The following is a 12,813-nucleotide window of genomic DNA, read 5'->3' as shown; positions in this document are numbered from 1 at the left end:
CAGCTCGCATATGGGTTTCCCTTTGTAGTCTGTAATAGTTTTCAAGCCCTGCCACATCCGACGAGCATCAGAGCCGGTGTGTGTTTTGTACTTTTATTTTAATTTTATATTCCCCGCTCCTGTCCCCGCAGGAGGCCTTTTGCCTTTTGGTAGGCCGTCATTGTAAATAAGAATTTGTTCTTAACTGAATTGCCTAAATACAAAAATCACCTAAACCAAAGACAACAATGTGTTAAACAAATCAAAATATATTTTATATTTGAGATTCTTCAAATAGCCACCCTTTGCCTTGATGACAGCTTTGCACACTCTTGGCATTCTCTCAACCAGCTTGACCTGGACTGCTTTTCCAACAGTTTTGAAGGAGTTCCCACATATGCTGAGCACTTGTTGGCTGCTTTTCCTTCACTCTGTGGTCTGACTCATCCCAAATCATCTCAATTTGGTTGAGGTCGGGGGATTGTGGAGGCCAGGTCATCTGATGCAGCACTTCATCACTCTCCTTCTTGGTAAAAATAGCTTTTACACTTCCTGGGGGTGTGTTGGGTCATTGTAATGTTGAAAAAAAATTGATAGTCCCACTAAGCCCAAACCAGATGGGATGGCGTATCACTGAAGAATGCTGTGGTAGCCATGCTGGTTAAGTGTGCCTTGAATTCTAAATAAATCACAGACAGTGTCACCAGCAAAGCACACCCATACCATAACACCTTCTCCTCCTCCTCCTCCATGCTTTACGGTGGGAAATACACAAGTGGAGATCATCCGTTCACCCACACCGCGTCTCACAAAGACACGGCGGTTGGAACCAAAAATCTCCAATTTAGACTTCAGACCAAAGGACAAATTTCCACTGGTCTAATGTCCATTGCTCATTTTTCTTGGCCCAAGCAAGTCTCTTCTTATTATTGGTGTCCTTTAGTTGTGATTTCTTTGCAGCAATTCGACCATGAAGGCCTGATTCACACAGTCTCCTCTGAACAGTTGATGTTGAGATGTGCCTGTTACTTGAACTCTGTAAAGCATTTTTTTCGGCTGCAATTTCTAAGACTGGTGACTCTAATGAACTTATCTTCTGCAGCAGAGGTAACTCTTGGTCTTCCATTCTCATGAGAGCCATTTTCATCATAGCGCTTGATGGTTTTTGCGACTGCACTTGAAGAAACGTTGAATGTTCTTGAAATGTTCCAGATTGACTGACCTTCATGTCTTAAAATAATTATGGACTGTCGTTTCTCTTTGCTTATTTGAGCTGTTCTTGCCATAATATGGACTTGGTCTTTTATCTTCTGTATGGTCCCCTACCTTGTCACAACACAACTGATTGGCTCAAATGCATTAGCTAATAGTTAAGAAGATTCCTGGGTTTAGGAGTTATGGAGAAAGCAATATGAGTAACACTGTAATCAGAACATGGTGGTACTAAAAAGCTCTTGAACCTTCATATAAATCCTATGATGTCCTAGAGGCCTCCCTCTTTCCTCTCCACTGTCTTGTGTACATTACATTCCAGCTCTAATAATATACAGTAACTAGACCATTATTTAGGTTCAGAGTGGTTCACTGAGAAAGGGTCTCCATCCCACATGGCACCCTATTCCCTTTATAGTGCACTACCTTTGAGTTTAGGGCTCTGGTCTAAAGTAGTGCACTATATAGGGAATAGGGAGCCATTTCAGAAGTAGATAGGGGCAGCCAGGAGAGGATACTCTGTAATGCCAGGACATGTTCTTATCTCCAGAGAACAACATGTATGCTGTGCTGTGCCTTCCAGTAAACAGATCTAAGGATGTCCATAGTGGAGAACAATGTGCTGTTTCATGTGGGTCGGGAGGACCGGTAACTCCTTTTCCTACACATACTAACCCCTGGGTACATAATTACCTCAGGCAGTCCTGGAAATCTCACCTTCCTGGCTCTGGACCAGGACCTGATTGAAAACAGGCTGCTGACCATACCACATCTTTAACTGAGACCCCATATGGCCTTATACGTTTCTAGACTATTTGGACAATTTGTTTCCCCCCGGGGAGGCGTCAGACGTCACTGTCTGCTTTTGCTGTGGTGTTACTGAACCTGTCTGTTGCGAGAGATGACATCCATAGGTAGATGCTCAATCGGATAAAAATCAAGGCTAACGTTACATATTGAGGAATTATTAACACCGTGGTGGAGCTACAGGCACGCTGCTGTCGGCGGTCACCGACTCAGCTCACAAACTCTGACACCTATGTCAACACCTGCAATCAACTAGCCAGCTAGCTAGCTAGGTTGCAATGGAACCTGCTTCGCCTGAAGTAGCTAATGAATGTTCCCAGCTCTGTAGAGCTGTGTTTATTGCTCTCTTGTCCACGACAATATTGACAATTCGGAGTTCCAATGCAGCAATTGTTTGCTAGCGGAGGATTACAGGAATGACTTGGCTATGCTTAGCAAACAAATCTAAATTCTACGCAAACTTATAGGGAGAACACAAACTGGAACTTTCTTGTTCTCAACTCCTATGGCTGGACACCGCTCGGGTCTGATGGATGTTTCCCCGCCTTGTCATCTGTCCCTATCTGAATGGAAGGTGCTTCCTGGAACATGCCTGCAAAGGAAGTCGCCCCTTTCTGCTTATCCTCCTCCATCCTGTAGTGAAGTAGACGGAGAACAGAAAGAATGATGTTCCAAAAAGAGCTGGTTCCCTGTCATAATTCGTGGAAACCGAAGGCTGCGGCATGATGCTTAGTGGATGGGAGTAACTGTGAGAGGTTCGTAGCAGATTGACATATGGAATAGCTTCTCTGCATTGGTGCCTGATCTACCGGCGCCCTCATCACTGGGATTGCCTGTGTCTGCGACAGTGGTGCTGACTCCATTATGTTGACTCCAGCAGCAGCTTCGTCATCGAGTTCGGCTCCTTTCCCCTCGATGGATCTGATGGGGCACTGCTTGCAGTGGGATGTCTGGACCTATCAATGTGAGCAGTGGGCGTACGCTATCCTGCATCTCATGGGCCCGTGAAAGGTTCAACGAATTGTGTGATGGGTAAGAATGGGTGGATTTCTCCATTCCCTTCTCCGGCTGATGTATTGGGGAGTTCAATGGTGAGAAATGTCTCAGCATGGGTACAGGACATGAATAAGCTGCTCCCAAACACTTTAAACCAGCATCAGGAAATTGAGTCTATCATAGTTCATGTGGGATTCAATGACATTATGAAGGGCAGCTCAGAACAGCTGAAGATGGATTGTAAAGAACTGTTTGTGTCACTACTTGACCCCTAACAAATGCCCCACAATATATCTGTCCCCCTGCCCTCCCTAAATCGTGGCATTAAATGGTTCAGCAGACTTTTAGCCCTCCATAACTGGCTACGAGACTATTGCAACTCTGTGGGTGTTAATCCATACCATTTTGTTGCAGTTGTCATATGCTTCAGAAAATGTACATTATCTCAGGGGCATTGGAAGACACAATGTCAGTAACCTAATTTATGTCCCTCTTACTGCCCCTTAATGCCTCTGCTGATCCCACAGCTATTTTATGCAGTAATCATGTGCCTATGAACCAGAGTTGTACTGTTAGCACTAGTAGGAAGTCCACTGTGTGGAGCTCACCCTGCACTAACATCAATAACATGGCATGTCTACCTCTGCTAAGCTTCCCAGTAAAGCAATGAAAACAATCAAGTATTCCAGAAAGGTTTTTAAATTAGCCCAGGTTAACATATGTAGCTTAAGAAACAAGGTTCATGAAATCAATAATTTGCTAGTAACAGATGGCATTCATATTCTGACAATCTTTGACACTCACTTAGATAATACCTTTAATGATACAGTGGTAGCTATACATGGTTATAACATCTACAGAAAAGACAGAAATGCCAACGAGGGAGGTGTTGCCGTTTATATTCAGAACGACATTCCTGTAAAGCTTAGAGAGGATCTCATGTTAAAAACTGTTGAAGTAATATGGTTACAGATTCATCTGCTTCACTTAAAGCCCATTATGGTGGGAAGCAGCTATAGACCAAGTGCTAACAGCCAGTATCTGGATAACGTGTGAAATTCTTGATAATGTATGTGATATCAACAGAGGTATATTTTCTGGGTGATTTAAATATTGACTGGCTTTCATCAGGCTGCCCACTCAAGAGAAAGCTTCAAACCTGGTTCAGGTTATCAGCCGGGGAGTTCCAAACACAAGCATAGGAATGAAATCAACAACATACTGTATATGGATCACATCTTTACTAATGCTGCGGAAATTTGCTTTAAACGGTATCCCAATCCATTGGATGTAGTGATCACAATGTAGTAGCCATATCTAGGAAAACCAAAGTCCCAAGCTTTAGGCCTAATATTGTATATAAGTTTTGTAGTGATTCCTAAAAAATATTTGTTGGTCCGTGGTGTGTAATGAGGAGCAACCAGACGCTGCACTTGACACATTCATGAAATTGCTTATCCCAGTTAATAATAAGCAGGCACCCATTAAGAAAGCGACTGTAAAAGCAGAATGTATGTTTGAGAGGGATGAGGCAAAAGGAATGGCATATAAGTCTGGCTTCACAACCGATTGGCAAACATACTGCAAATTGAGAAATCATTTGACTAAACTGAATTAAAAAGAAGAAGAAACTACACAATGAAACAAAGATAAAGGGCATAAATGAAATATTTGGCAAAAAACTCAGCTCCATCATTTATTGAATCAGATGGCTCATTCATCACAAAATCCACTAATATTACCAACTACTTGAATAACTTTTTTCACTGGCAAGATTAGCAAATTTAGGCATGACATGCCAGCAACAAACACTAACACTACATATCCAAGTGTATCTGACCAAATTATGAAAGACAAGCGTTCATTTTGAATTACATAGAGTGTGGAAGAGGTGAAAAAATTATTGTGGTCTACCAACGATGACAAGCCACCGGGGTCTGACAACTTGGATGGAAAATTAATGAGGATAATAGCGGACGATATTGTCACATTTTCAATTTAAGCCCACTAGAAAGTGTGTGCCCTCAGGCCTGGAGGGAAGCAAAAGTAATTCCCCTATCTAAGAATAGTAAAGCCCCCTTTACTGGCTCAACTAGCCGACCAACGCTTTACAGTAAACAAATTGACAACAGACTTTCAGCACGCTTATAGGGAAGGACATTCCAGAAGCACAGCACTTACACAAATGACTGATGATTGGCTGAGAGAAATTGATGATAAAAAGATTGTGGGGGCTGTTTTGTTAGACTTCAGTGTGGCTTTTGACATTATCAATCAGTCTGCTGCTGGAAAAATGTATGTGTTATGGCTTTACACACCCTGCTATATTGTGGATAATGAGTTACCTGTCTAATAGAACACAGAGGGTGTTCTTTAATGTAAGCCTCTACAACATAATACAGGTAGAATCAGGAATTTGCCAGGGTAACTGTTCTAGGCCCATTACTTCTATCATTTTTTACTAATGAAATGCCACTGGCTATGAGTAAAGCCAGTGTGTATGTATACGGATGACTCAACACTAGACACGTCAGCTACCACAGCGACTGAAATGAATGCACCACTTAACAAAGAGCTGCAGAATTGGTGGCAAGGAATAAGTTAGCCCTAAATATTGAAAAAATTGTGACAAATAGCTCTTATAGGACCAGGCCACAAATAATAATATAATAATAATCAATCATTTTGTTCTTTATTTAACCATCTTACATATAAAACCTTATTTGTTCATCAAAAATTGTGAATAACTCCCCACAGGTTAATAATGTATTTTAAAAAATTATTTCACCTTTGTTTAATTAACCAGGTAGGCTAGTTGAGATCAAGTTCTCATTTGCAACTGCGACCTGGCCAAGATAAAGCAAAGCAGTGCGACAAAAACAACAACACAGAGTTACACATGAACAAATGTACAGTCAATAACACAATAGAAAAACCTATGTACAGTGTGTGCAAATGTAGAAGATTAGGGAGGTAAGGAAATAAATAGGCCATGGAGGCAAAATAATTCAAATTTAGCATTAACACTGGAGTGATAGATGTGCAGATGATGATGCGAGTAGAGATACTAGGGTGCAAAAGAGCAAGAAGATAAATGACAATATGGGGATGAGGTAGTTGGGTGTGCTATTTACAGATTGGCTGTATACAGGTACAGTACAGGTACAGTGATCGGTAAGCTGCTCTGACAGCTGATGCTTAAAGTTAGAGAGGGAGATATAAGTCTCCAGCTTCAGTGATTTTTGCAATTCGTTCCAGTCATTGGCAGCAGAGAACTGGAAGGAAAGGCAGCCAAAGAAGGTGTTGGCTTTGGGTATGGCCAGTGAAATATACCTGCTGGAGCGCATGCTATGGGTGGGTGTTGCTATGGTGAACAGTGAGCTGAGATAAGGCGGGGCTTTACCTAGCAAAGACTTATAGATGACCTGGAGCTAGTGGGTTTGCCGACGAATATGTAGCGAGGGCCAGCCAACGAGAGCATACAGGTCGCAGTGGTGGGTAGTATATGGGGCTTTGGTGACAAAACGGATGGCACTGTGATAGACTACATCCAGTTTGCTGAGTAGAGTTTTGGAGGCTATTTTAATGAGAAGGGTGTGCTTGAAAGGATGCACATGACTCTGCAATGTTGGATTGTATTGGAGAGAGTCTGTCTTAAATAATTTTCCACACAGTCTTTGCTTGTATTTAGTTGTTATGCTAGTGAGGGCCGAGAATCCACTCTCACATAGGTATGTGGTTGCAAAGGGCATCAGTGTCTTCACAGCGCGATTTGCCAAGGCAAGATACTCTGAGCGCAGCCCAATACAGAAATCTGGAAGTGGCTTCTGATTAAATGTAATTTTCACAGAACCGCTTGTTGCAATTTCGATGAGTCTCACTTGTTCAGATATTGGTAAGTGGACTGGAGGCAGGGCATGAAAGGAATAACGAATCCAGTTGTTTGTGTCATCGATTTTGGGAAAGTACCTGTGTAATTGTGCACCAAATTCACCCATGTGCTTCGCTATATCACATTTGACATTGTCCGTAAGCTTGAGTTCATTTGCACACAAAAAATCATACAATGATGGAAAGACCTGTGTGTAGTCCTTGTTAATGCAGACAGAGAAGAGCTCCAACTTCTTAATCTTAGCCTCAATTTTGTCCCGCACATTGAATATAGTTGCGGAGAGTCCCTTTAATACTAGATTCAGATCATTCAGGCGAGAAAAAACATCACCCAGATAGACCAGTTGTGTGAGAAACTCGTCATCATGTAAGCGGTCAGACAAGTGAAAATTATAGTCAGTAAAGAAAATTTAAGCTTGTCTCTCAATTCAAAACAACGTGTCAATACTTTGCCCCTTGATAACCAGGTCACTTCTGTATGTTGTAAAAGCGTTACATGGTCGCTGCCCATATCATTGCATAGTGCAGAAAATACACGAGAGTTCAAGGGCCTTGCTTTAACAAAGTTAACCATTTTCACTGTAGTGTCCAAAATGTCTTTCAAGCTGTCAGGCATTCCCTTGGCAGCAAGAGCCTCTTGGTGGATGCTGCAGTGTACCCAAATGGCGATTAACTGCTTGCACGCACGTTACCACTCCACTATGTCTCCCTGTCATGGCTTTTGCGCCATCAGTACAGATACCAAAATGAGCAGCAGCTACGTTTGCCTACATTACAGACCGTTAGTGGAACCGTTAGTTTGTTTCCTTTTTAGGATGGTTTAAAGTTAGTTATTAGTTCAGATTATGGTGGTTAAAAGATTTAAACCAAAGCAAAGTAATGGGAACACCACATAGTTGTTAATGATTGTATTACTGGGTCGTTATTCAAATGAGCCTCATCATTAAAATGACCCTGCCTTAATGCAACTGACTTCTCACAACAAACCCACTGGGTTTATGTCCTATGTTTATTAAAGAAATGTTCTGGAACTTTGGCGACTACTAAATATTTTTTAAACCTCTCGCTTTGGGCTGCATGTGTCAATGTGTAGTTCATACATGCATAATCTATGAGCAGAATTACTGTTTTACCTCAATTCGTTTGAAAGCTGTGCTGCACCATTTTCGTTACATTTTCCCCCACTTGGGCCAGTCCCCTAGTAATGTAAGTTCTAGCCAATGAGCTTCAGCCCCTCGCCATTTGAGTGACACCTAGCAATATGCACACACAGCAGAGTGAGAGAGAGAGAAATTATGTGGTGCACATATCTGCTCATGTGTGATGTAGTACGCAATTTTCAGGGACCACTTTTGGCACGTGAGCGCTACTTTCAGAACTACTGGCTAAAAAGTATTAAAATAGTTACCAGACAATCTCTAACTCACTGTGTATATCTGTGTCCTCTCTTCCAGCCTAATCTTCACAGTCACATTGTGGAGCGGACACACTCTGCCTCCTCTCTACCAGGTAAGAAAACGAAACCTCAGTTCTTCTCAGTATCATCTTGTGCTGCTTGGTCTCTATTCATATTCAACCTCCTTACACCTTCTGTATGTTCACTAGGGTTTGTATGGTAAATAGACATGCATTTTCTTGCCAATGTGCAAGTCCATCTCAATGACTGAGACTGACTGTCTGTATCTGTCTGTTCTCCCAGGCTTCAGCATGGCTGACCCCAGTGTAGGCGTGCATGGTTCTCCCTTACGTCCCACTGATGGAGGAGACTTCTTCAGCCCAGCAGACGTGACTTTACCTACATGGAGACCTCTATTACGCTCCCAGTCTTTCCACAACGCCCCAGGTACTGTACTGTAACAGCCTAGCTCTCTTCCTCCTCCCCTCAGGCCCATGTGAAGAGACTTAGCATTGTTTACTGTTCACCACAGAGAGAGGACTGTTGCAGACTAAATGACTTATAGGGCATGGTCAAAAGTAGTGCACTATTAAAGGAATAGCATGCCATTTGGGATGCATCCTCATCTTGGCAGTGGAACACGAACCAGGCCCGACACCGTCGTAAAACCCCTCCCTCCTCAGACCCCGTTCTTAGTATTGTCAGGACATTTGAATGGTCCCGACTAACTTTCCCTGCACCTCAAAGCCCAGTTTTGTGCCTCAGTGGTGCCGTGCCAGCCTTGTCCCAGGGCCTCTTAGGTAATTACCTCATCTGAAGGAAGCTTGTTGCCTCTTTTCGAGAGGTGAATGCAGTCACTGTGAAGCATAAGCTTTCCCAGCCTGTTTTCTGTTTTCTAGCACACATGCACACACAAACGTACGCATACACATACATACACACTCACACAAACAATCCCACTCCCCCTCTTTCCAAGAAATCCCCCCCCCCACTGGAGGAGATGGAAGTATTTAAAGTCAATTAAAGAACACACAACGTCCTCTTCCGCCGCACAAGATTTGGAGGCCATCTGAAGTATATCCCCCCTTCCTCCTTCCCCTGTTGTCTCTCTGTACTCTGCTGGACACAACCACAGCATAGTCTAGTTTCACAATGCCTGCTGGAACTGTGTTGCCCAAACTATATTTCTATCTGAATTTACGTTAGTGGCTGGATTACCTCAGTGACTGGCATGTTAGTGACTGGATTACCTCAGTGACTGGCGTGTTAGTGGCTGGATTACCTCAGTGACTGGCATGTTAGTGACTGGATTACCTCAGTGACTGGCGTGTTAGTGGCTGGATTACCTCAGTGACTGGCGTGTTAGTGGCTGGATTACCTCAGTGACTGGCGTGTTAGTGGCTGGATTACCTCAGTGACTGGCGTGTTAGTGGCTGGATTACCTCAGTGACTGGCATGTTAGTGACTGGATTACCTCAGTGACTGGCGTGTTAGTGGCTGGATTACCTCAGTGACTGGCGTGCTAGTGGCTGGATTACCTCAGTGACTGGCGTGTTAGTGGCTGGATTACCTCAGTGACTGGCGTGTTAGTGGCTGGATTACCTCAGTAACTGACATGTTAATGTCTGGATTACCTCAGTGACTGGCGTGTTAGTGGCTGGATTACCTCAGTGACTGGCGTGTTAGTGGCTGGATTACCTCAGTAACTGACATGTTAATGTCTGGATTACCTCAGTGACTGGCGTGTTAGTGGCTGGATTAACTCAGTGACTGGCATGTTAGTGGCTGGATTACCTCAGTGACAGGAGACCTGTTGGTTCATAACTGTAGAGCCATTGTTGAATACAATTTAAAATCAATGGATGGGGTAGTGTAATGGCGTCCACACTAATCCCTAAGGACTGTGGAATAGACATTGAATTGACGTCTGTGCCCAGTGGGATGTTTTCAATTTCAGACTTTCATAAAATGTCAAAACTAGTCTTTCCTTGCTGCATTAAATTTCTAATCCAAAATAAATCTGCCTGCGTCCCAAATGGCATTCTATTCCCTACATTATGCACCACTTTTGACCAATGCACTACTTTTGGGTGCCATTTGGGATGCATACATAACTGCACATGCCCCAACCACTCTGGCTATCAGCTCCTGTTATGCAATGACAATCTCATCAAAGCTCTCTCTTAAACTGTGATTTTGTTAAGACAAAACCCTGCCATTTGCCATGGAAACCACCGCACATGAGGGATTTATGTTCCAAATGCCTGATGTCACTTGGCAGTAGGGCAGAAGGAACAATCCAAAATCTGGGTGAGATGGAGCAAGAATAATATAATTCACTAGTCTCTGTGTTCGTTCAGTCAGTATCCCACTCTTTTACAACCTAAGGTGTTCTCTAGGCGTTGGCACAAGAGTTGGTGGTATTGTGGTATTTCTGAGTTAGGTAATGTTATGTTGTTTTGTGTCTACCAATCTGTCACCACACATAACGTTCCCTCTCAGTAAATAAAAGTTAGTTGAATTTGATAATCACTAACAGAAATTGTTCTGTTCTGTTTCTATCTTCCAGGTTCTCCTCACTACCAGCAGCACCACCCAGCCTCAATGTTCTCCAAAGAGTGCCCCCAGCCCCAGCAGCAGCACCCCCACCCCCAGCAGCACCACCCAGCCTCCATGTTCTCCCCAGAGCACCCCCAGCAGCAGCACCCCCACCCACAGCAGCACCACCCAGCCTCAATGTTCTTCCAAGAGTGCCCCCAGCAGCAGCACCCCCACCCCCAGCAGCACCACCCAGCCTCAATGTTCTCCCCAGAGCACCCCCAGCAGCAGCACCCCCACCCACAGCAGCACCACCCAGCCTCCATGTTCTCCCCAGAGCACCTCCATTCCCTTCCTAAGCAGCAGCACCCCCATCCCAAGCAGCACTACCACATGCCCCCCTTCATGGGCCACACACAATTCCCTTTCCCTTATCCAGTGAACCCCGGCTCCCCAAAACCAGCCCATTCTCCCCTCACACGGGTTGCCAGCAACCCCATGTTCCCCTCCGTTTACTCCCCAGCCTTCTCCGGGGGCCACCACTCTGATGCCCCGAGCCCCTTAGAGTACAGCGGGGAGGAGAATCCTCTGTCTCCCTCTGCTCACCCCCAGCACTCTGACATGTGGCCTTCCCACACACAGCCCCTCTTCTCCCTGGCCAATGTGATCTCCATGGCGATGAGCATGGCCCACTCCTTCATCCCTGCCAACAGCCTGGCTAACCAAGGGATGCCCTCCATAGCAGGCTTCCACCCCCAGCTAACCCACCCCCAGTCTGGCTACCCATCCATCTACTCCCCCCACTACCAGACAGCTCCAGTGGAGGTCCCCCATCCTCAGGGTGGGATGCCTGGTCAAGGAAAACAGCACAGTGTCTACCAGGGCGCAGACACTCCACCACAGATGCAGAGGGATGGGTCTGGGTCTGTGTACTCTCAAAACAGACACCCCAGCTGGCAGAATAACCCCATATCTCCCTCTATGATGGGCTACAACACCCTTCCAAGGAACACACAGGGGATGTCACTGCAAACAGTGTCTTCCAAACGCCTAAGCCATTTACAGAATAGTTCCCAAGGATCCTACATGGTTCCTCAGGACCAGTCTGATGTGTCCAGCTCTGCGTCGGGGTCTGACCTGTCCCCCTCGGCCCCAGACAGCCCGGAGAGCACAGTAAGTTACCAACTAGACCTTACATGACTGTCTGACAGTGACAAGTAATGTCATTCTTGCTGAATATTTTTGGTCACTGGAAAAAAGTAATCAACATTGTTATTTGTTACTTTTATTTATTTTTATTTTTTTAAGGTATTTTTCTTAAAACTGCATTGTCGGTTAAGGGCTTGTAAAGTAAGCATTTCACTGTAAGGTTGACCTGTTGTATTCGGCGCATGTGACAAAGAAAATTTGATTTGATTAAGAAAATGATAAAGAGAAAGACCTAATGTATGGGGGGATAGGTAACTTTCTCTTAATCATTTTCTTAATAATATTGATTACATGTTTCCTTCCTCTTTTCCCAAGTTATCATCATTCAGCTCAACCACACCAATGTCCAGACCAATGGTGCCTGAGATGAATGCCAGTGCTCCCAAGCCCAGAGTATCTCCCAGTTACACAGGTAGAATTCACAGTGACTTCCCCTCGCTACCTCTACTCTAGCTGGGTTCTACTGTACTGGCCCTTACCTAAGCTTACTGTTGATCTGTTGATGGTAGGAGACGGGTCGGGGAGGATGCTGGCAGACCTTGTTAGCACACTAAACAAATGCAGAGTAAACATTCCAGACACACACACACACACACACACACACACACACACACACACACACACACACACACACACATACACACACACACACACACACTCCAGACACTCAACGAGGCCATTTCTCTATTATGCAAGTGTGTTTTATGTTTTATTCTCTCTAAATAAGGCCTACCCAGCTAGCACATAACGTTCTGAGAACCATATATTTCTTAGAGCTTGGTGAG

At 44.3% G+C, this 12,813-nt stretch overlaps 1 protein-coding gene across 1 annotated transcript in view; it reads left to right on the top strand.

The window, feature by feature from the left end:
• Positions 1-12,813, top strand: part of LOC139381294 (serine/threonine-protein kinase WNK4-like) — a 96,331-nt gene that overhangs the window by 67,186 nt on the left and 16,332 nt on the right. The window contains exons 13-17 of the mRNA XM_071124751.1: positions 8,340-8,394; positions 8,585-8,728; positions 10,851-10,920; positions 11,197-11,992; positions 12,344-12,440. Of these exons, the coding sequence (XP_070980852.1) occupies positions 8,340-8,394; positions 8,585-8,728; positions 10,851-10,920; positions 11,197-11,992; positions 12,344-12,440 (1,162 nt within the window). The remainder of the gene's footprint in view (positions 1-8,339; positions 8,395-8,584; positions 8,729-10,850; positions 10,921-11,196; positions 11,993-12,343; positions 12,441-12,813) is intronic.

This window comes from Oncorhynchus clarkii, chromosome 23 (genome assembly GCF_045791955.1).
Source record: "Oncorhynchus clarkii lewisi isolate Uvic-CL-2024 chromosome 23, UVic_Ocla_1.0, whole genome shotgun sequence".
Classification (NCBI taxonomy): Eukaryota; Metazoa; Chordata; class Actinopteri; order Salmoniformes; family Salmonidae; genus Oncorhynchus; species Oncorhynchus clarkii.
The sequence above is the reverse complement of the archived record's forward strand: the minus strand, read 5'-3'. Positions and strand labels throughout refer to the sequence as shown.